Source organism: Diospyros lotus, chromosome 4 (assembly GCF_014633365.1).
Source record: "Diospyros lotus cultivar Yz01 chromosome 4, ASM1463336v1, whole genome shotgun sequence".
In the NCBI taxonomy this organism is placed as follows: Eukaryota; Viridiplantae; Streptophyta; class Magnoliopsida; order Ericales; family Ebenaceae; genus Diospyros; species Diospyros lotus.
Genome location: NC_068341.1, coordinates 1774367 through 1799651, shown reverse-complemented (window position 1 = coordinate 1799651; position 25285 = coordinate 1774367). Strand labels below are relative to the sequence as shown.

General features: G+C 33.6%; 4 protein-coding genes and 1 pseudogene across 5 annotated transcripts in view; 3 read left to right on the top strand and 2 right to left on the bottom strand.

Annotated features, from left to right (window-relative positions):
• The first annotated feature begins 1234 nt into the window (after window positions 1-1234).
• Window positions 1235-2431, top strand: LOC127799125 (putative F-box protein At4g17565). Its single transcript, XM_052332866.1, has one exon. The coding sequence runs from the start codon at window positions 1235-1237 to the stop codon at window positions 2429-2431; it is 1197 nt and encodes a 398-aa protein (XP_052188826.1).
• A 996-nt stretch (window positions 2432-3427) lies between these two features.
• Window positions 3428-5099, top strand: LOC127799124 (acidic endochitinase-like; annotated as a pseudogene).
• Window positions 5100-7258: 2159 nt separating this feature from the next.
• On the bottom strand, window positions 7259-11634 carry LOC127800424 (histone-lysine N-methyltransferase family member SUVH9-like). The gene is given in 3 exon segments (XM_052335017.1): window positions 7259-7696; window positions 9337-10783; window positions 10785-11634. Coding segments are annotated over 2 exon segments (2016 nt in total). The 5' UTR covers window positions 11423-11634; the 3' UTR covers window positions 7259-7696; window positions 9337-9405.
• LOC127800425 (histone-lysine N-methyltransferase family member SUVH9) overlaps window positions 7259-25285 on the bottom strand; it is a 36362-nt gene continuing 18335 nt past the window's right edge. Inside the window, exon 2 of one of the 2 annotated variants that reach the window (XM_052335021.1) lies at window positions 7259-7696. The gene's annotated coding sequence lies outside the window, so the exon portion shown is untranslated. Of the gene's footprint in view, window positions 7697-7746; window positions 8432-25285 lie in introns of those variants that run through there. The other variant, XM_052335023.1, reaches the window with a different exon arrangement.
• LOC127800429 (membrane protein PM19L-like) lies at window positions 14936-15732 on the top strand. The gene is made up of 3 exons (XM_052335029.1): window positions 14936-15079; window positions 15191-15368; window positions 15472-15732. Exons 1-3 carry the CDS (start codon window positions 14947-14949, stop codon window positions 15704-15706), a joined length of 546 nt encoding a protein of 181 aa, XP_052190989.1. The 5' UTR covers window positions 14936-14946; the 3' UTR covers window positions 15707-15732.

Below are 25285 nucleotides of genomic sequence, written 5' to 3'. Positions count from 1 at the left end.
CATGAACTTTTTGTTGTTTCGATTATATTTCTGAACTTGATTTTCAAGTTAATTTAATTTTTATACTTTTATGTGTAAAAAAAAGATAAAGTGATATGATAAAATACCGATCACATCAAAATATATGAGTTAAATTGATTAAAAAATACAAGTTCAAGCGTGTAAAGAAAATAATAAAAAATTTAAGTTATCACACAAAAAAATGTCAAAATACATAAATTAAATTGATTAAAAAATGTGCGTCCATGAATATAATTAAAATAACAAAAAATTTAAGTAATCACATGAAAAAAAGATAAAAACGCAGAGACAAAAGTCTATGTTTGGTTTATATTAATATGAAAATTGAAATCACTTGATTATAGTATTTAAGATTTAGGATTTAAGTGAATTTTTTTTTTTTTGTTTAGCGTGAAAAACTTGAGAGATCCCCTATTAACGTAGAGCCTTCATTCAAAAGTATCCCACATTCTTTAAAATTCACGACCCGACACACTCTCGGCTTGAGCGGACAAATTGACCCGTCGAATAGATATAGATTATTGACGGCCACACGGAGGCAAATTTAATCTTACGATCTTGTAATAATTCAAACTCCCAAGTACGTGTAATGGATTATCTGCGTTATCTAAAAAGATTGGTTTAGGTGATTTTTGAGGTTTTTATTAATGTATATTGTGTTAATTTTGTTAAGTTTGATGAAGAACCATAAAAGAAAAGGGACTGAATTATGATAAAATAAAATTTAATGGACGTGGGTTTGTAATGTTGGATCCCATATTTCTTCTAATAATTTTAAAACATATTGAAAATATAATAATAATAATAATAATAATAATAATAATGTTTGGAGATGTTTATCAGAGATGGACTCAATTTCCCTATCCAAATCGTCATCTACTTCCTAATCCTACTCCACTTAGGATTGATTAAAGCCATGCACATGTATATATATAATATATCTATATTTACATATCACAATGATTAATCATATACAGATTAGGGTTAGTAAGATTAATCAAGACTAGCTAGGAGTACTCTAATATCTAGTTGGATTATGACTAATTGTTCTTCTATACATAAATAGAGCGTTGGATTGCATGCTTCTCCTTCATCATCTTCATCTTCCATATATTGAATTTCTTATTCTCAGTTCTGCATCACATACCCATCATCTTCACGTCTCTTAAATTTCCTTAAAATCCTTCGGTCTTGGTGTGTCGTGTTGAGAGCAATGGCAGATGGAAGACATTCACCAGACTGGGCAAACATTCAGACAGACCTTCTAGGTCTCATCTTGGACCGCTTGCCCTTCATTGACGTGCTTCGTTGCAGAGGCGTCTGCAACTCTTGGCGGTCAGTTACCATAGCCCACATCTCATCTTCACCGCTACTCTACAGCCCAAAGCTTCAACCCCCATGGCTGGTGCTTAATCCCATCGAAGAAGAAAACGTTTATCATCACGTTCGTGGTTGCCAATTCCTCGATCTCGGAGAGAGGAGGCTATACAATCTAAAGCAGAGGAATGAACATGAATTGGACTGGACTTGCAGAAGGATGGGATCGTCGCGAGGGTGGCTCATGATTTGGGGAGTGCAACAAAACCCATATATCTTCAACCCGTTCTTGGACGTCGGCTTTCATCCTCCCCCGGCTCCAACGAAATTTATCCATAAAGCCATTTTACTTGCAGACCCTATTCTCAACGGCCGCAACTACGGTGTGGCGGCCATTTATAGTTGTCCTTCCGTTGGGGGTAATCTTATCTACACAAACTGTGGAGATAGCCATTGGAGCAGACCCAGAGAAGGTAGAAACTATGCCGATATAATCTGCTGGAAAGACCATGTTTATGCATTATCCAACAGGGGATTTGTTGACGTCTGGGACTTGGGCAGTTCTTCGACGCCATTAAGGAAGATGACAATTGAATCTTCTTTCCCGCTAGAGATGTTCGTCGACATTGATCTTGACTGCAAACAGTTTTACTTGGTGGAGTCTTTGGGCCAGCTCCTGTATGCAGTAAGGTACACCGGAATCTTCGACGGACAGGACGGAGGGATGGTCTATGAGATGGTTCTTCACCTTCCTGAACACAGGGCAAAGATGTTTCGTGTCTATAAGCTGGATTTTCTCGGGAAAAAGTGGGAGAAAGTGGAGTCTCTGGGCGATGAGATGCTGTTTGTGGGTGCGAACGAATCGATTGCAGTGTCGGCCAAGGACTTCCCGCAGTACCAGAAGAATTCAATATATTTCACGCAAGATAATTGGTGGTTGATGAAGAGCCATGACGCGGGGCTGTTCAGTTTGGAAGATGACAGCATCAGACGTGTGTTTAAGCCAGACGTGATGCCCGGGATTATGACGCCACCTTGTTGGATTCTTCCTCGTTCGCCTCAGAAGTGCCTTCCAGGAGACTTCATTCATTAGCGCGCGCGCGCACGCACACACACACATATATATATATATATATATATATATGGCAGCATTCAAATGACAGGGGAATGAAGCAAGAAGAGGTTCTACAAATTCGAACCAAACATTTGTTGTGGATCTCTTGATGAAGAATTGGTGAATTCTTTTCTTAATAGCAGTCTCATCATCATCATCATCATCATAAGAATAATAGGGTTCTTAAGGCAGGGAAGGCATTGAATTGATGCCGTTGTGGTTGATTTGTCATGCCATCCAATCCTCAAGTGCTTGATTCTGGAGTTTGTCATGGTGGGTGGGAGATGATTTGAAGCCCTTTCGCTGCTCCTTTATTTGCTCTTCGCAATTTATCTTGCTTTGGAGCAGTGAGTGAGTTAATCACTACTCATGCTTAAATAGATTTGGTAGGAATGTATTTTTGTTTTTTGTTTTGATCCCATGTCTTTTATTGGGATGTTGAGATTAGTGTTAGTTTCTAATTTTAGTCTTGCAATGGGGTATGCCCTAGTATTTTCTTGTAGACACTCTTCGCGTTGATTTCTTTTAATCTAATTCTTATTTATTAAAAAAAATGTTTAAATTGATAATTATATTTAAATAAATATGCTTTAATCTGTAATTTATATAATTATGTATTTAGTTTATAAAAAATAATAAACTATCAAAACATAATAAAAAAAATTAAAATAAACATATTACTGAATAATACTAATAAAATTTATAAAAATATTAATTTTTAATAAAAATAAATTATAAATTAACATTTAACTGATAAATTTTTTACCATTAGATGCTAATAAATTATATATAATTATTAAAAAATATATTAAGACAATATTTTATATTAAAATTTTAAATTTAATTCATAAAAATATTAAATATATTGTTAAAATATTAAAAAATATATATTAAATATATATATAGAGAGAGAGAGATAGAGGTGAATGGATGGCACAACAACAGCGATGGAGGTGATGGACAGAGGGCCTGACGATGGCAATGGAGCGATGGGCAAAAGGCATGATGATGCTGATAGAGATGGGATTGGAGGCGACCATAGCCATGAAAGATATGAAGGCGGCGACGGTACGAACAAAGGCGACGACAGAGAGAAGGTAAAAGGATGAAAAAGAGGAATAAGGTTAGAAATATGACTGTTGTTTGAGAGTAAAATCATAAATAACTTGATTAACGAAATAAGTTGGTAATAGCATTATGAGAAAAAAAATGGGGTAAATTTTTCTAAAACGTTGTTAAAACAGCATTTTATATTGATAGCGTTTAATCTCTTTAATTTTCAACAAACGTATAATTAAATAATTATACAACTTATAAGCTAAAGGAATAGCTTATAAGCAGTCAAACTGCCAAGCCAAACACCCCCTAACTGGTTATTTGTTCAAATTAATGGAACCAATCTATGCTGAGCTTTGGGCAACGAAAGAAACATCAAATCTAAGCCAAGATGGATTTGCCACAATGGGGTGGACAAGAACTAAGAAACAAATTAAGCTTCATTTCACTTCTAATCTAACACAGACAGCGTCCACGGAAAACCAAACCCGCATTAATCAGAATTTTTAATGCATAATGGCAGGGGATTAATTAGTTGCTAATCTAATCTAAGTCTCCCTAATAAGTACAAAATAATAGCTCTTGTTGTGGGAATAGCCTTCTCGCTATAAATGCCACACAGCTCAAGCCTCAAGCAAAGCTTCATCAAGCAGAGCTTAGAAGGATATAACGCACCTTATTATGGCATTTCAGTGTGGGAGAGAGAGTAGTTGTTTCATTCTTCTCCTTGTTCCTGGTAATGCTACTGCTTGGTGCTGGTTGTGATGCTGCAGGAATTGCAGTCTATTGGGGTCAGAATGGCAATGAAGGGACTCTGGCAGGGGCTTGTGCCACGGGAGACTATGATTTTGTGAACATAGCTTTTCTGCCGACTTTCGGCAACGGTCAGACGCCAATGATCAACCTTGCAGCCCACTGCGATCCGTACAGCAACGAGTGCACCAAACTGAGCCCTGAAATAAAATCATGTCAGGCCAAAGGCATTAAGGTGTGATGCTTTTCACTGGGAGGGGGGACGGGGAGCTACTTCCTTGGCTCGACCGAGGATAACAGGCAGGTTGCGACTTATCTTTGGGACAATTTTTTGGGTGGCCAGTTGGCTGCTCGCCCTCTTGGTGACACTGTTTTGGATGGGATCCACTTTGACATCGAAGGGGGAATGAACCAACACTGGGATGAACTTGCAAGGTTTCTTTCTGGGTATAGCAATCAGAGCAAAAAGGTGTACTTGACTGCAGCCCCTCAGGGCATCTCTCCTGATGTATGGGTTGGAAATGCCTTGAAGACGGGACTTTTTGACTATGTTTGGGTCCAATTCTACAATAACCCTACTTGCCAATACTCTTCTGGTGACGTGACTAAATTAGAAGATGCCTGGAAGCAGTGGAATAAAGACATGCCGGCCTCCAAGATCTTCTTGGGCCTGCCCGCATCGCCTGAAGCAGCCGGAAGTGGCTACATTCCGGCCTCTGAACTCACTTCCCAAGTGCTTCCAGCAATCAAGGCTGCTTCTACCAATTATGGAGGTGTGATGTTGTGGTCCAGGTACTATGACAAGGGCTATAGTTCTTCCATCAAGAGCCATGTCTGAATGTTTAAATTTGCTCTTTCAATATGTAACTCTCTCATCTGTACTAGGCATCATCTAAGTATGTACATGCAGTGAATCCATGTCATTTGGAACCATGCTTTGCCAAGCTATCGGAGCTGGAAACAACAAAATCTTGCTAATTCTTGAGAAAATTAAGGCCACAACAGCAGACAATTATAAAAGCTTGTCAATAACTAATTCTGGATCTTTCATATGCCAAGGATTAAACTAGACACAATGTAACTGTAATGTCAAAATGAGATTTCAATGAAGTCAAAGGCTTAACGGCCCACATATCAAAATGTTTAACTGATTAACTTGATTTAAGAGCTTATCTACTCGATTCATCTGTCTACAGCAGAAGACATACATATCCACAAACAAGAGTAAAATTAATTAATTACTCAAAATGCCCTCATAATGTAAGATCGGGACCGGCACCCACATATCCACAAAACAGAGTAAACAGAAAAAAGAAAGAAAGAATAATAAACACTAATAATAATAATAAACCCAAATAACACCACTTAGGAAGGTACCTTTTAATGCTTCAATTGTTGAAGATCTTGCCTAAATCAAATCACTGAAGTAGTGGCTTCATCATTTGCAAGTTTCTAGGAGCGGCAACCACAAACCCACAACAGAATCATTGCAGCAATTTGGAAAAAGATGAAACCAAATAGAATCTACCAAAACCGTTCCAAAGGCCATAGACTTACAATGCATCAATTAAGGGCAGTCCCAGCAAGCAGATTCATTTAATTAACCCCACAATCCTTTCCTAACAGATTTTATAACAGTTCTCAAAGTTAAAAATTTCACAAATAAAAATAAATAAATAAAATCTGATAGTTGAAAATTTCTATGGAGAGACAGCAGATCCCATAAACTGTACCCCTCCTTCATCCATTAAACAACATTTTGGGCAAACAACTAAAGAATCCCAGATCTAATACATAGGGGGGGAAAGAGAATCTTTGTATGGATAATCAAGAATGGAAGGGAGTACCTTAAATTATAGACTCAAATGAAAGGAAGCGTAAAATGAAAAACAAGACCCAAATAAGAATCAACGATTAAACAATGATGAGCAAGATCACAAGGCAAGTTTTCAAGCAAAAAAAAAAATGATTGCATTGCATGTACCTGATAACAACATATTAAAAGAGAAGTCAAACCAAAAGATGGGTATGAGGGAGACCCTTTTCTGACCTCATCCAGTGTAATTCAGATTACATTTCCTCACACAACATATCTACAAAAATGGCACCTGTCTGAAAATAACTTCACTGGAAGGTAACAAATTTGTGAATAAGTGGAAAAAACTACGCACACTCAATCATATCATAATCAAACTTTTAACTCATATAAAATCATGAACCCACACAATACATCACTGTTAATTATCAATTTCCCCAGCAACAAGCTCTTTGCTTTCATGAATCAATAGTACATCAGTAACGACCAGAGCATCATCACCTAAACTCATGTTAATCACACAATTTGCAGGGTAACACACGTACCAAAAAAAAAAAGGTTGACAGTTTCTGCAGACAACACTGATTATAAGATTCTAAAATATATTTACCATGGAATGAAATAACCAGGACAGACCCAGAAATATTTTGAGGGAAAAGACACAACTGAAAAATAAAAAATATATATTGATCTCAGAAGTAGTTGAATGACCTTTCGAAAGCAACAGACTTTAAGACTAAAAACTAAAAAATGAAAATATATATACATATATATATAGTCAGTTTAGATCTAAGTAAAGAGAATGATATTAGGGTTTAAGAAAAGAAAGAAATTCAAAGCCCAGATCTAGGAACGAGCATTGAAATAAAAAGAAAATAGAAATAAAAAAAAGTTGTTCAACCATACCTAGATCTGAGAAGGAAGTATATACCCGAAAGCCGATGATGATGATGACTGTCAACGATGATGATAGCCTGCGGCACTATTTATAACTCTACTTCATAATGTAAGATCAGGATTCACACCCACACAATCCAAAAAAACAAAGATTTGAAAAAGAAAAAAAAAAAAGGATCTGCCTCCTTGACTCCATTTAACCTTTGCATAACTGAAAACACGGAACCACAGTTTTAGTCTGCCTGTGGATCAACTACAAATCTGCAGCAGCTTATCTAAATAAATGATGAAAGCATATAAACTATATTACATTCAACCATCTGCAGATGCAGTTATGCTACAGTTCAGTCCCTATACAAACACTATATAAACTGGATTTATTTCATATATACGGATCATGTATAAGAGTCCATATAATATCTGGTAATATTTGTGCATTCAAAGTTTCTATCTAAAACATGGCGAGAGATAGATGCACAAAATCACTTCAGCAGCAGCTTTGTAAGTTCCTCTCAGTCCAATAATCATCTTTTTATCATGCCCTTGAACATTTGGAACCTTTAGTGTTAGGATCTATGACCATGAAATGACAAGGCCACAGCAACAGAGAGCAAGTATAAAAGCTTGTTAATAATCTGATACCGGATCTTGCATTTGCCAAGGATTAGATACTGACAACTTGGGTCCACAAAATATGTTGCTTTAGAGTGTCCACTTTCCACCTGCATATATATATCAATTAAATTGACAGGACTCCTTAGTCATCTTCAATGTCAAACATAAAAACATTGTTGCATGACAAGGCACTAGTTCCAACAAATGCCAATTTCTAATGAAATAAAATGATTCAGTTTGGTTTACATGTTATATTTAAGCAAAAAAGAAAAACAAATGACAAAAAACAAAAACAGGAGATCTCTAAAAGGCAAATATCATGAACCCACAACACAATTTCAGATGAAACTCCTATTATAAGTAACAAACACTACCATAACATTTGACCTTTCTAATATCAAAATGAGATTTGCTTTTTACAGAATATGGTACATATAAGAGGAATGACAATCATATAATATCATAACTTGCCAACTATAGTGCAATAGAGAAATCTGAAAATTTCCCTTTTTATAAGCTTGTAATTGGGTATTGAATGGCCTTTAATGTAGTCATCCACTGCCACAAAAGAGAAGTTCTTTAAATTTATTACAGGCATCATGGGTATGTAGGAAACAATTGCATAACAGTCATCACTTGAGGTAGTTTTTCTACTCAGAGTTCCGGAAGTCACAGTCATTGAGCAAGCCAGCCAAGCACCATTGTGTGTATACCAACAAATCAGCAAAACTGCCATCTTATAGTGTAGTCTCATTTGTTATAATTCTTAACTCAACAGGAAATTCAACCATATGGGTGCAGGCATTTGATATCACAATGGCCACAAGTGCACACCAGTCAAACTGCATGCCAACCATGCATAGCATCAGATTAAATGCTCCTAAAAGAATTGGAATCATGTACAACGGCAAAATTTAGCAAGGAACTCAAGCCCCATGCAAGCAAACAAGCAAGTCAAGTTAACTCAAATGGTTATTTCTTCAGAGTCGTCATACTGTACCATAGTGTATTGACAAATTAGGAAACTGCCATTCTATAGTATAGTCTTTTCAGCTATTGTTCTTAATTCAAATGGAAATTCAACCACAAAGGTTGAAAGCATTTTATATAAAATGGTCACAAGTGCAAACTCTGTGAGAACCATGCATGACAACCAATTAAATGCTCCATAATAGAATTGGAATTATGTATAACGGCAAAATTTGGCCACACACTGGACCATTGTGTGTACCAACAAATTAGATAATTTCCACGTTATAGGGTATAGTCTTGCTGGTTATAAGAAATTCAAATGGAAATTAAAGCATATAGGTTAAAGCATTTGATATCACAGTGGCCACAAGTGCACAACTGCATGACAGCTATGCATAACAACCGATTAAATCCTCCAGAACATAATTGGAATAACGTAGAACGACAAAATTTGGACACATCCCCCCCCCCCCCCCCCCCAAAATCTCTCCCTCACCCTTTCCTGTATGCCTTCAACGAAAGCAAAAGGTAAGGATATTCTGTGTCATTTCTTCACCTTCTCTTGTCATCTCCAGCAAGGTTAACCTCCAATGTGTACGAAATCACCAAAAAATAGATACGAGAGTTGACACTGAACTAAAGCAAAAACAAGGCATAGAAGAATATGAACCAAATTCAGCTATCAGTCAAAAAAGGAAACAGATAATTGCGGATACAAGCTCAAAAAGTTCAAATTTAAAGACCAAGTAATCACCCAGAAAGAACATGAGCTTACCTTGAGTATATGGCACCCCAAAACACTGACCTGCACCTCAGTTGAAAACAGAACCTACTCAAAATTTAGCTAAGCACAAATACGAAGCTTTCCTGTCCATTCATCTGCCATTCCATAATCAAGACTAAGCTCTCTCAAAGGCGGAATATTCTCCATTGCAAATAGCATAAGGTGTGGGTACAACAAATTATTGTGGTCGTAGAGCACAAATTGCACCATAACATTAGGACTTGAACTGTGGCTCATGTAGCAAGCAACGTTCCTCATTCTTGATACATCCATAGCAAAACCCAATGAAGGAATTGATGGATATGCTGGACGGACATAATCAGTAAATATTGGTGACAGATCCCCCCATTCAGCCCATCTTTCAGTTTCAGCAAACCGACTCGGATACACCAAACTATCTCCATTCATTGCAAAAATCTGGGCTTGCTCCTTAGTTAAAACAACTCCAGCATACTCGCAAATAAAAGCACCTGCTTGAATCAAGTCTAGCGATCTCACTCCCCATCCGGTTTCATTTGACCTAAACACTTCTAATCTATTCCTCACCCCCTTTTGGCTAACACGATTTCGGCAGCTAGCGAGGCAACGGCAATGGGTCCCGCACTCAAATATTACTGGCTTGCCCCTTACAAGAATACCATTTTGATCATAAGCAAACTCACCCCCATTTTTCCTAGCACAGGGGCAATCATCCATGCACCCAGCAACACAATCACAACCTTTATTTTCCTCATGATAGGCAAAAGGTGGAAATATAGCCGTAACAATATACTGATAATACATTGGCTCATGGTTAGCATCTATATCATTGAATAAAAAAACTGGGATATTTTCTTTCTTCATCGAAATATCCAGACTCGCATAACCCAATGGTCTGACTGATAATGGTGTGGTCCTAAGGGTCAAAGCAAACTTCAGAGTAACACTGCCCATTAGTGGTTGATTCTCAATTCTAATAAGCTTGTACTTGTATACTCCAAAACCAGACTTACCCACATCAAACCATGAATCAATAACTCTATATAACCCATCATAGACATAAACCTTACCACTGGCGCTTCCTTGATATTTAAACCCGCGAATCACCCTCACCTCAATGCCATAATGCATGCTTCGCTCTAATGCCAGGTTTCCACCTTCCAGTTTCTGATGAACACATTGCCTGGAGTTCTTGTCTTGCCCGCCATGGCCAGTATATATAAGAACATCACCCTGATCATCGTCGTCTTCGTATCCACCAGACACGATTATGCTGGTCGCTATTGGTTCGCCGTTTGAGCTATGGGTCGCCCCAAGGTAGTCAATTCCAGCCTGAGCTTGGCCGTGCAAGCCAACCACGCACAATTCCATTCTAAAGAAGAACAAGTCCCCGACAAAAACACCTGGAATTGAACCCACAATCCGCCTATCGCGATTCAACCACAAGCCCCCGTTCCTTCATCACTGCCGCCGCCTTTAGATCAGCTCGACACCGCCTCCCGAACCGCTTCTCCTCCTCTGCCACCGCAAAAACACGGAGTGAATTGTATACCATTCTCGTCTTCCTCACTACATCCCTGAAGTATCTATGGTCGTCGGCTCCCATATTCATAACCCTAACCAACTCCGACGACCGCGGCTTACACTTTCGTCTCGCCGGCACGACGGCCGCCGACGTAGTGTTCTCATCCGGCACCGGAACGATCGCCTTCGAATCCGGATCCGGAACCGCGACCTCAACCCTCTCCTGCTTTTGCATTGGCTTGGCGAACGCGGTTCGGAAAAGCTCCGAAATCCGGTGGAACTCCGAGTAGACATTTTTCCCGTCCGGCGAATTGTCCGTACCTTGGACCGAATCGGCGGAGTTGGAGTTCAATTCACTGAAAAAAGAATCCGGCAGAGAATTGAAACAAAGCCTAGGGTTAGGGCTCGAAGAATTAGGTTGGTGAGGTTGGGTTTGCGCAGGGGTTGGCTCATCAAGGGGCTCCACCTTTGGCTCCAATTTAGGAATTAACAACCCAGCACTGCTGGTCGCCCCGGTTGCTGCCGGCGGATCCGGGAAGAGATTCAGGTCTAGAAATGGGACGACAGAAGCCATTTCTTGGGGTTCTCTAGAGAGAGAGACAAAGAAGGAGATGCTTTTAGACAGAAAAAGACTGGATCTTTATCATGGATACAGCGAGATACAACGAAAGGTTCTAGGGTTTTGCAGAGACAGTCTCGAACTCGAAGATTTCCATAGCATAGAGGAACAGGGAACGAGAGAGAGAGAGAGAGTGGCTTCCTGTTGTTGCAGTTGAAACCAGGGAAGAGGCAATGGTGGAACCAACCATTCGCTTTATTACGAATTTTTCGGTCTTGTAATAATTATTTTTCTTTTTTGTTCAAATCACTCTCATAATAATTAATCACAAAAATAAATAATTTATCAATTTTAATCTAAATTATCCATTTTTTTATTCTTTTTAAGGGCATCTATCTATATATATTGGATATATTGTTCTGTCAATATCAAAATAATTAAAAAATAAAAATAAAACCCATCACATAAATAAATAATTTATCATTTTTATCTAAATTATCCATTTTTTTATTCTTTTTAAGGGCATCTATCTATATATATTGGATATATTGTTCTGTCAATATCAAAATATTTAAAAAATAAAAATAAAACCCATCACATAAATAAATAATTTATCAATTTTTATCTAAATTATCCATTTTTTTTATTCTTTTTAAGGGCATCTATCCATATATATTGGATATATTGTTCTGCCAATATCAAAATATTTAAAAAATAAAAATAAAACCCATAAAAGAGTAAAGTATACTGTATTGCGATCCTGTGGGGCCTACCTCCCACCTACGCGACAACACGTCAGCTATATTGGAGTGTTTGGACACACAGAATCCGGCTTCCCCATGAGTGGAGCAAGCCAAATAGGGTGTCCAAACACCCCCCCCCCCCCCGGGGGTGCATGCTGACAGGGGAATTATGGGGCCTAAAAGCTCCGATCAGATTTGGACTTTGGATTTCGGGTCAAGAATTATTGTCCGAAACTACATGGGCCAAACTGATTTATTTGTAATGGTCCCAGCCCACCCACTCTTGTATGGGCCCGAACCAAATTCCATTGACACCAAGAAAATGAAGAACATCAGGGTGTCTTTGATTGCAAGGGTAAAATTTGAGCGGAAATAAAATGAATTCTAGATAATTAAATTGTAGAGAAAATAAATTTCTAGAAATTGAAAGTTTAAACTATTTTATTGGTATAATTTTTTATCTGAAAAATGATGTTATTTTTCATCTTTTAGTATTTGATTGGTAATATTTTTCATAGAATTTGATTATTTTCCTGGTATTTCGTGTTTGATAGGCATTATTTTTTATGAAAAATGACACATTTTTCATGGAATTTAATGATGAAAATGTATTAAAAAATATTAAATCTTGTAAAAAAAATTAAAATAATAATGTATTTTAAATTAATTAAATTATTTTCTCAAAAAATGAAACTACAAAATTATTTTTTTTTGTTTTCCAAAGAAATAATTTATATATAATTTTTGACATATTCACTTTTTATACATATATTTATATTTATTAATTATTAAAATTTTGACATATTCACTTTTTATACATATATTTATATTTATTAATTATTAAATTTTTGATATATTCACTTTTTATACATATATTTATATTTATTAAATAACACCACCCCCTTCCCAGCCCTTTTCGCTCATCCTGCCCACCTGCATTTTTCAATTGTCAGGAAAATTCCATCTCTTTCCCTCTAAAGAATTTGATTTCCATGATTTGAAGGAAAATATCCTCACGTGACCATTGTAAGGAAAATGATTTTCCTAAAAAGAATGACTGTCAAACAATGCACAAGTTAAAAATTGAGTGAAAATTTTATCTTTTCCATAAAAAAAAATGGCTATCAAACACGTCCCAAATGAAATAGGACACCCTTAAAATTTGACAAAATTACAAAAAAAAAATCTCTAAAATTTGAGAAATAACAATAACCACATTTATTGTTAATTAAATAAAAGGGTAAAATAACTAATTTATTTTATATTCTCTCTTTTTCTTCTTTGATTAAAAAATAAAAAAAATTAAAAATAACCCAACTCAAAACCTACCCGATTTATTGTTCTCGTCGGCGATAATTGATTCTTCAATAGCAACAACAACATATGTTCATTTTTTGGGGTCATACTTTGAAGAATTTTGTCAATAATTTGCTGAACTGAAATTTGTTCTCCATTGACCTTGACATTGGTTGGCTATGGAAACTATATGATTAAAGTATTCTTTCACAATTTTTTTTTTTTGTGATAATTATGACTCAAAATTCTTGTTTATCTGTGATTGAGTTTCCTAATTTGATTGTGACAATAACTTTGAATTTGACTGTAATTACGATATTGTCAAATTCGATTTTATCTGAGATTTATCTTATCTGGAGGAATATCCTCATTTGTCATATTCTAATCAGGATATGATTTTCTATATTTATCCATAGATGAGTTTAGGTCTATAAATAGGTGCTCATGTCACATGAAATCAGACACAAAGTTTGTGTGTCAACATAACTTTTGTATTACCAATTTTGATTAGTGATATTTTATTTTTTATATCGTAGTTTTTCCCAATTTGAATTTTTTATGTTAAATTATGTATTCATGTGTGGTTGATTGGTTTGATTGTGGTTTGTATTCGATCCAATTTCATAACACTTTTCATTTTAAGCAAGTCAAACTCACTTCTTTAATTGCTTATGAAGTCGAACCAGTTTTACTTTATTTTCACCCATGTAGGTCTCGTTAAGAGATCGAGTCTTGTTCTTTTTTTATCTAACCACTGCATAGATCCTCTTAAAAATTGCTTCATCCACCACTTGGTAAATGAAATAGAGTGTCTTCTTGTCCTTTCTTTCGATTATCCTTCAACATTGTCAATTGTTGTGATAAAGGGGTTGATTGATCAAATGGTACGTACTTCATAACCATTTTTAACAATCTCCCAAAGATCTTGAGAGCCATATAACACTTTCATTTGAATACTCCAATGGTTGTTATTCTGATCGATCAATCGAGGAAGTTGAGGCTGCAACATATTGTACATACATCCTTAATAATTAAGGTACATGTATCTGTTATAAAAGACAAAATTACAAAGAAGATGCATTAACATAAAATCAAATTTCAAATATCCATGTATCTAGAAACTGTACCTAATAATTAACATGTTATATTAACATTAATATTAATGCATAAATATTAATATAAATATATATTAATGCATAAATATTACCAAAATATCACAACTCTATGTCCATATAATATTTCCTATTCTAAAATTTGAAGGAGGGGGAGTGGAGAGAACTCATTTAGAAAGTGACAAGTGTCCGACCACTTGTAAGCTAGTGGCAGCCAACACAACACGTGTCACACATGCATGCGAATCCTATCTGCAACCTAAGACGAGACCCAAAAAGAAACGAAACTGAAGGGGGAGGTTTTGTGTGACAGCTATATAGATTCTGCAGGTTCAATCATATTGAAAGAAGAAGAAGAGGAGGAGGAGGAGGAGGAGGATACCCACATATGGCGACCATGAGAATGGGCAGGAACGTGGCGGCGCCATTGCTGTTTCTCAACTTAGTAATGTACTTCATCGTCTTGGGTTTCGCTAGTTGGTGCCTCAACCACTACATCAATGGCCAAACTCACCATCCCAGTAAGTTCTCTATTTCCTCGTTCTACTGGTCTTATCTTTCTCATTAATTAGCGTTAATCCGCATGGAAATGGAAAGAACTGAACCCATTAATTTCGATCCATCTTTCTTAGGCTTTGGGGGAAATGGCGCCACCGGGTTCTTCTTGACCTTCTCAATTCTGGCGGCGGTGCTCGGGATTGTATCAAAATTCGCCGGCGGAAACCACATAAGAGCCTGGAGGAATGACAGCTTAGCCGCCGCAGTCTCATCGTCGTTGGTAGCTTGGGCTGTCACTGCGCTGGCTTTTGGGTATGCAGACCATGCATTATCCCTTTCCTTTCCTTTTATATTTATCGACACGCAATACTCCACAAACCACGCAATCGGGTTTGAAAGATGTGATGATTTTCAGGCTGGCATGCAAGCAGATAAACGTAGGAGGGCACAGAGGGTGGCGGCTGAAGATATTGGAAGCATTTGTAATAATTCTGGCCCTAACCGAGCTGCTCTACCTCCTGATGCTTCACGCCGGCGTTTACAGCAGCCGGTACGGGCCCGGCTACCGGGACACTGAATACGCCGGCCCGGTCGGCGCCGGCGATCCAGCACTCAAGGGCAGCGCCGGCGTGGCTGGGACTAGGGTTTAATTAAGCTGCAAAGAGCTTGCTAGCTAGCTTGCTGCTGGATTAATTAATTCTGGGTTTTAGGGCTTAATTTGTTCGTTTTCTGTTCTAGCTGACATGACCATCAATGTGATATATATATATATATATGTAAGTATGATTCTGACTTTGTGTTTGTGTTGTAGCTTTCCTGTTTTGGGGCCCTTGTGTTGAGCCTCTGTAGTCAGTGATTGTACTGTTGTTTTATGGAAAGCTTGGTTTAGTGGTAAATGCTGAAAGTTCAGTTCCTTCTTCATCGGGCTTGTTTGCGAGAGGATTAATAGAAATGATGAACTGAAAAACTATTAAACGAAATTGGATCTAAAATAAATCATAATTAAATCATCAATTATATATATATATATATCAACATAGAATTTTACATGAAAATTTTAAATTGAAAAAATTACAGTCAGAAGAATAAAATATTACTATGATGAAATTGATATAATAATAATGATATAGCTATAATTAATTTAAGAGTATTGAATATCTATTTATAGATTTAAAATTATTTATAAATATACAGAAAAAAATAACACTGTGATCGGTTAAAGAAGCTGAACAATCGAAGGCCAAAGAGGAAAGACGGTCAGTCGAAAAGGGAAGGCCAGAAGCAATGGCAAAGTCCATCGGCCTAATAAGAATCATAGGTAATTGATGAAGAGGTGGCGATTGGTCAGCCGACCAAAAACTAGAGGCGACCAATGGACGGCGGCGGAGGCGGGAGGCAGCAATTGCTATGCACCCTAGCTAAAATATGGTGCAGAAGTTATAGATCTAACGATTGAGATGATAGTTTGATACAACAGTTCTGATACTAATTTATTATGAAATTGGATAGAAAATAAATTATAATCAAACCATTAATCACACATATGGATAAAAAAATTTATGTGAAAAATTTAAATAAAAAATTACAGACAAAAGAATAAAATATTATTATGACGAAATTGGTACAATATTAATGATATAACTGTAACTAATTCTGAAATATTGAACACCTATTTATAGGCCTAAAATCGTCTATAAATGTACACATAAAATTCTATCATGATCAGAAAATAACTCATGAGGATATTCTTTTAGATAAAATAAATCATACTCAAAATCAAATTTAACAATATTTTAATTATAGTCAAATTCGAAGTGTTAATCACAATCAAATAGAATTCCAATTAAAGATAAATTTAAATTCCAAATTACAATTATAACACAATAAATTATCATTAAGTAGATGATTTCCCAATATTAACCAATCTTAATCAGAATCCCCATATTTTAATCAGAAATAGTCAATCTTGAAAATAATTCCAAAGGTGTTGGATTTTCACCATCTATAAAATATTTAACTCATGATATTTATTATACCTACATTATTCATACCTCTTATTACTTGGATCCTTGAAGGTGAAAGACCTAAAACTTAGGTTACATAGAAACCAAAAGCGAATAAGATACGAAATGAAAATAAAAAATATATAAATAAAAATAAATAAATAAAAATATTTGAGGAAAACACGTAAATAAAAACAAATATAAGAATTTTTTTTGTAAATATAATTTTTGATATAGAAAATTATAAAAAAATATTTATTCAATCTAAAAATAAATATAAATTTCATAATGTGTTTAAATTGAAAACAAATCTCAAAAAAAAATTAAAAATTTTGAGTTAGAAACGAAAAAATTTCATCTCTAACTTTTTGAGATTATCGCCATTGCTCGATTTCTCGTCATTTGTGCCTTCGATTTCGGCAGAGGATTTCATCTCTAACTTCTTTGTAGATGAAAATGTATTTTCAAATCGTAAATGTATTTTTTATATTTTTTTAATATTACAAAATGATCCTAAAATATTTTTAAAATTACAAAAAATAGTTCAAAAACGTATTTGATAGTTTTTGATGATTTGGAAATGGAGACGTCAAAATGATGCCCCTAGACGATTTTGTGCATCACAGGTTAAAAGAATCACTATAAATTAAGTGGAGGTAGACTTTTATATATAGTGATCGGACTTTGAAGATAGGACTTTAGTGAAGGAACTCATCCGTCAACACTAAAAATTAAGTAACTCTTGCATTTGTTTAATTAGATATTCAGTCACAAAAGCAAAATAGGGAATACAAGATCAATGAACTCATGTGATCTTATTAATAATTCTATGATTAAAGATGAAATTAATTTGCTTTAGATATTTCCATCAATTAATAGCTAGCTAGGACCTTATGCTAATTAATTTAGGGGGGGGGGGGGGGCTATATATAAAAGGGATATAATTAAGGGCAAGTTTAAAGTCAATAAATTGATCCACGTGTGCAGATTAATTAACTAGCTAGGTGCTTCTAATTTGGAGTTGACTTAAAAGAGAAATTGAGAATGTCTCTGCAAATTAGTGGGGCAAAAAGAAACAAGTCAATGTTTGTGGTAATTAAGATGGATATATATATATATATATATATGGGTACTGGGAGAGCTTGGGTTATTAGGATTTACTAATTAATTATCAATTAGGGGCTCTTCCAAAGTTGGGTCTGATAGCATCATGATTAAGATCTGCATTAATATCCATTTGATCCTGAGTTTAATACCATGACATGATTATTTCTCCATTAATTAATTCTACAGTTCTAAGCACTTTGATGGGATAGGGTTTTGAATCTTTTGATCTGTATGATAGTTATATGTCACTACCGGAAAGATAACTAAGACCAAAATGTTATTTGGATATTTAGTTATAATGTTTTTAGTAATATTTATGTATTGATGTGTTACACATTTATATTAAACATAATATATTAATGTATGAATGTTATCAAAAGTAGTGTCTACTAAATTTAAAAAAAAAAAATGTTGTTTTTCGAGCAAAACCTAACTAGCTAGCCACAAATTGAGATCTTCTAATTTATCAATAACACTAGAACTTGCCAATGGGATGGGACGGAATTGTCATTTGGACTTCTAATGTACGAAAATTTTGAAATGTTTTAATATTTTCGAAACGTTTCTTACCCAGAAATGCTAATTAAGAAACATCAGAAAAATATTTTTTTTTAATTTTAAAAATATTTTGAGGCAGTTTTATAATATTAAAAAATATTATTTTTTCTTTAACAAGGTCGTTAGAATAGCAGATATGAAATTTATTTATTTTTATATAAAATGGATAAAACCAAGAGTTGACTGATGTTTGACCAAGTCAAAAGGCACTCCTGCTTTGAAGCAAAGCAAGCAGGATTAGGATGGTCAAAGTAGGATAAAGTACTTGGTTGAACCCAAAATGCCAATTAAACCCAGGCTTAGTGGGGGAGAGAGTTAAAAGTGAAGAGGGACACTTTAGAATGTGATCATATTCTTAACTTTAAGTTAATCTGCCGAGTTGATGAAGGAGATTTAATTAATTTAGTTAATTCTGTGCTGTCCTCCATATGCATGTAGCCAACAATTAAGATGGTCAAGCAGCAATCAAGATATGTCATTAGCTAGCTGGGATGATCTCTTAGTGGTGCCCAACAACACAGCCTAACCATGCTGAGATGACAACCACAAGCTGAATAATAATTGGCCTAAAAGCTTCTGATAGGGCCATTAGAAGAGTGCCTAACTTGGACTAAGCAAGCTTGGGGAGCGTGTGTTGTGTATAAGCGGCAATAATTTATTATTTTTGGTCAATTTAAAGTAAATTATTAGATATGCAATTATTGTTGCTTGAATATAAAAATGAACTTATTGAGTGCAAATATCATCCTCAAATCGTTTGGAGTCTGAAAAAAAAAAAATGATTAAAGAGTGTAAAAAAGTCTATACGCAAACATTCTGATACTTAAATTAGACACTGAAAAATGAAAATCATGTTGAAACTAGTATAAAAAATATATTTTTTTTTAAATGAGTGTGTTTATTTATAAGGAAACATGAAACTTTCTCAAATCCCTTAGAATTATGATTCTTACGAATAATATTTATTATGACATTTTAAGATCCATTAGAATTAAAAATATATATATAATATTTTATCTTTTTCGTATAAGATTTTCGAATGTTGAAGTTATTTTATTTACGTTTTGTTCGAGATTTATAAATTACGTATATTAAATAATTATTAAAAATATGTAAATAGAGTCATCTCTTAAAAGAAATTAAATCTTAATCAAGTATAAGATTATTAATTATAACCTCTTATTTGTTATGAGACTAAATCTTTGTGTTTTGTTATTCCAACCTTATCTAGTCAATCAAATGACTTAAAAGAGCAACGTCACAAAATTGAAATGTAAGTATGATTAGTTTGAAATGTAAGAATGATTAATTCAACATCAAATTTAACCGGAACATGCCAAACTCAGTAAAAGAGCTTGCCTAAATAATCAAATCTACCCTAATCGAGATCTAAATCTTCACTTGTCTAAATTAACACGTAGATTTAAATTCACGTGATACAATCATAACTCTTCTCTTACATATATAAAGACATGAAACCTAAAAGACAATATATTATTTATTACGTACTATGACTTTGCTCCATTTTTAGTGTCCAGAAATCAAGTCCCGGGTCTCTATAAATCAAATAAATTTTTAAAATTAAAAACATTTAGGAAGACACTCCACCTTTTAATATAAAAAACAACTATCAAATCAAGCATGAAGATGAAGAAGGATATTTTAATATAGAAATTACAAAATGAAGACCGACCAAATAATGAGCATTTGGGTTGGCAAATTTGCTGTAGCCTTTCGAACTAAAACGATGTTTTTGGTCAAATTCAAAAAAGGGTTTATTTCGTCATGTTTTGCTTCATTTTGCTTTTTACCTGTACCGACCACCTTAAGGAAGGACGGCTTCTTTTTTATTATTATCATTATTATTATTATTATTATTATTATTTAGAGAAGAAGTGTGAGAAGTTTTCAAAAATGTGTTGATGATCTGCACTCACTCAAACTTAGGGATTGGTTTTCCCAACTTTACCTACCTACAACTTTATGATGTACGGAGTGTTATTTTGACACCTTCAAAAGGTTTTTATTTTCCAAACGTTAACAAATGTTTTTAGATTATTTTTATAATTTAAAAAAATTTCATAATCATTTAATAATATTAACAAAATATTAAAAATACGTTTCTAATTTAGAAACACATTTTCATTCACAAATTAGTGTTTTTAAAACGCGTTAAGCACTAGTCGAGCGGTCGATAGACACCTAATACCTAGGAAATATATATATATATAATATTAATGTTATTTAAGATGAATAAGTAACATCAACAACAAGATGATGCTTGCTGTAACTTGTTGCTTGCTGCAAGTAGCAAGGAAAAAGATAACTTGCTGCAAACAAGGAGCAAGGACGAAGATGCGTAGCAAGAGCAAGGCAACAAGTCCAAGCTTCATCCGATAAGAGAGGGTGAATGACCCAGGCGGCGACAAGTCTAGGCCATGCGCAACCCAAGCGATGACAAGTCCAGGCCACGTTTGACGAGAGAGAGTGAACGACGTAGACGGCAAGTTAGGCAGCTAAGCGTCGCCTAGGCGCCAATCGGGCTGGCCCTGAGAGGGGATCGATTTGGCCTTAATCGTGGTGGCCGCGTACACTGCCACAAATAGAGATGAAATTTTTTCACCTCTAACTCAAAATTTTTAATTTTTTCTAGAATTTGTTTGAATATATTATGAGATTTATGTTTATTTTTAGATTGAATAATTATTTTTTATAATTTTTATATTAAAAATTATATTTATAAAAAAACTCTTATATTTTTTTATTTACTCGTTTTCCGGCGTTTTTGTTTTTTACTTTTTTTAAAAATGGCGTTTTTCTGTTTTCGTTTCATACTGTATTCATTTCTCATTTCTATTTTCATACAATATAGCTAGAAATCCTCTAAATGACACTTTAAGGAGTCGAATTCTTGTTGTTTGTAGGATTTACTTTAATATATTATTTATATTTGTTATCGCTCAAACACAATAGTACATTTATTAACTAAAAATGTCGTTGTCAACTTAGTTGGAGTCTATAAGAAAGAGAATGATTAGTGTATAAGAAAATTTTCAAGCAAATACTTCTATGTTTAAGTCAAATAATAAAAACTTAAAATCATATTGAAACTAGTATCAGATACATACATTTTTTGGAATGAGGGCTCATTTATTCATCCACTAAAATTATGATTCTTTCAGATAATATTTATTCTAATATTTTGAGATCCTCTATAATTAAGATTACTATGGTTAACATTTATCCTAACATTTCAGGTTCCGTTAGAATTAAATTTTTTATGGATAATGTTTATTTTTTTCGTAGAACTTTTGAAGAGTTTTTTGAATATCGAAATTATCTTACTTGCACTTTGTTCAGTACTTCTTATTAGGGAAAAATTACATCTTTTTAGCCCAAAAAATTATTTTGGACTTTTAGGTTTTTTAGTCATTTTATAGACTTTTACCTATGACACATCAATATTAATTATAATTTAATTATTTAATTAAAATTATGTATTATTAATCGCCTTGTAAAGTGTTCTTACGAATACCCAAAAGGGTGAAATCACCGAGTTATTTACAGAAAGCAACCAATCTTATTTTTCCTAGTATCTCTATTTAGAAAAAAATAAGAGAATGACATGTATTCTTTCAATTATCCAAATTTAAAAGATAAGTTTACAAAATCTAACTCTTTAATTCTAATATGGAATAAATAGGTAGGGCTTTAGAAATCAAACTTGAAAGTCTTGGAGATAGTTTCAGCTTGACAAATTTGTTGTCGGCCAAAGATATGTAAGTCAGAGAACCTTGGAGATAACTCTTAAAATCTCAACTCACTTTTGAAAGTTTCGACTCTTATTAAATAATTCCAACTCTATTTGTATCAAGTCCAACTAATTTTTCTCTAATTCAAGATAATCAAACTCGAGAATTTTAGAGATAACTTCATGTATTCTAATTTACTTTGCCTATATAACGAACATAATCTCTACAAGAAAGTAATAGATTCACGGTACTTACTACTCGTTTATTTTACTTACTTAAATATTATAAATTATATATAACAAGTTAACCTCACTCTTTTTTATAAGTGTTCATATCACAACAAAATTAAACGATCACTCCCCACAATGACATTACCGTGCATATCAACCATGTTCATAGGTGGGAATAAAAGTTTGGAAAGTGACAATTTCATAGAATTTTTCAAAAATATTATTAAAATAATACTTTGACAATATTTAATATAAAAAAATAATAATGAAATTCTTCATATAAAGGAAAGCTCCAATTATCTCATCCAGCTAGGAAATTCATCATCGTATATTCACGAAGCAAGACAGTTTGATTTGTGATGTGGACATAAAGCAATCTGATGTGAAGTTAATTAATCCCAAATAAAAAATACTTACATAGCTAAACTGATTAACTAAACTGATTAATTATACATACCAATTAAAATAAAAATATTATTTGAATATTTAAATATAACACTTTTCTTAATATTCTACATTAATATTTTGGACTAATCATGAAAATAATCAAATTCTCTTCGCAAATTTATAATTTTATCCAATCTTTTCAATTTGATAGTTTAATTCAAATTGACTTAATTAATTATAATTTTATCCAACATATAAAATCGATTTAGAGATAATGTATTCATGTTAACTTAGCATATCAGGTATCATATAATAATAATATTTATAAAATAAATAATTTTTTTTATTTATGTATACACGTGAGTCTCACAAATATAATTATTATATGACACGTAAAACGTCAAATCAAAATGGATACACTATTTTAAATTAATTTTATATATTAGATAAAATTAGAGTCAATTGAGCCAATTTGAATATAATTATCAAAATTAAAAAGATTGGATAAAATTATAAATTCACTTGAAGAATTAGATTATTTTTATGATTAATTCTAATATTTTATTTATTTATATTAATATAACATACGGTATAAAACACCGATACATAATAGGGCAATAAGTGTCAAAATTAAGTATCCAATAATATTTAAAATAAAGAAAATATCAGAATCAGTGACTAATTAAAATAACAAGTGGGTGTACAAATTAATTACAATATCAAGAAGTTAAGTGATTAATTTAAAAATTAGTAACCATGATCTGCTTGATATAAGCAGATCTGCTAAAGTTGAGACTTGAGAGTACCATATGGTACTTACCAATTTGATTTTGGACTCTTAGCTGCAGCTTTACCAGGAAACAGTTAATTATAATCATATAATATACAACAGTTAACTATAGTTGTTAATTAGGGTTACATCTGAGCCGTGCCCAATTTAATGTGATTTGTTAATTAATGAGATTCAACGTAGCTAAACAATTTAATTAAGTCTAAAATATCTTCATTACTTTACATAATAAATAGGGAAGCCATCAAAAAATATATTATTCTAAAATTAAAAATGTTATTTTGACACTAAGCTTGTGATATTTATGCAACGATGGCTTCCCTATATATTAATATAAATATATATAAATTTTGTGAGTTTATCTTTTTGGTCTAATCTGAACGAGAAAAAACGTGGCAATTTGGGATTTGTTGTCCTCTAGGGATAGATTAGTAATTTTACTCTTTTGTACCCATTATTATTATTATTTAACATGGAGCTTTCTAATACCTACTCGAATTTGAAAAAGATTCTTTTCAAATAATATCCATCTTATTATTTTGAGATTCTTTAGGATTAAAATTTTTATGCATAATATTTATTCTTTTTATAAAATTCATAAAAAAAATTAAATGTAAAATTTATCTTATTTGTGCTCTATAAAAATTTACAACACAAACTCTGAGTACATCTTGATCATGATTTTTAAGAGAATAATAATAGCCCTTTGGTATAAGTTTTTCTATTTTAGCTTTCGAGAGACTTACTGGTCTCTGTAGCCTACAATCGCCAGAGATCTTGGTTTCCCTACTCATTGTCTTCGAGAGATCTTCGATCGATAGAAAAAATTATTTTCCTAACTCACATGTCTCTTGTCTTTCAAGCTTAAGATCATAAAAGTCTCCTAACCTTCCGTTGTCCTAGCTCTATTTTTTTGCATGATGCTACCAAAGGCTCGAAAATTATCTTAAGCTTTTTAGACTTTTCTCCATAACACATCACTAACAATCACATGGAGTGAGTCCCTCTTTATTCTTTAAATCTTTCTCATCTTCTCTTTTCAAATTTTATATATTTTGTCACATTTAAAGCACCACATTAATGATAGAGACAAGAGTATTAGTGACCTTTAGTTTCATACAACTAGGTGTTATCTTTTTCTTGAGTTGATAAAAGCCAAGTGGAAACCAAAAGTAACAATAAAACTTAGTCTTCAAAAAGAGCCTCTAAATCCAAATTCCTTTGCAAGAGTAAGGTTTGTCTTTAATAATCAAGTTAGTATTTAAAAAATTAAAAAAATAAATAGTACTAAATCTCTTAAATATCATATAACTTTATTTATCGAACCCTTACTCTTCATATTTAAGTTAACTTTTTAATGACAAATTCGTCATTAATTGAGAATTCAACAAAACACATGTCA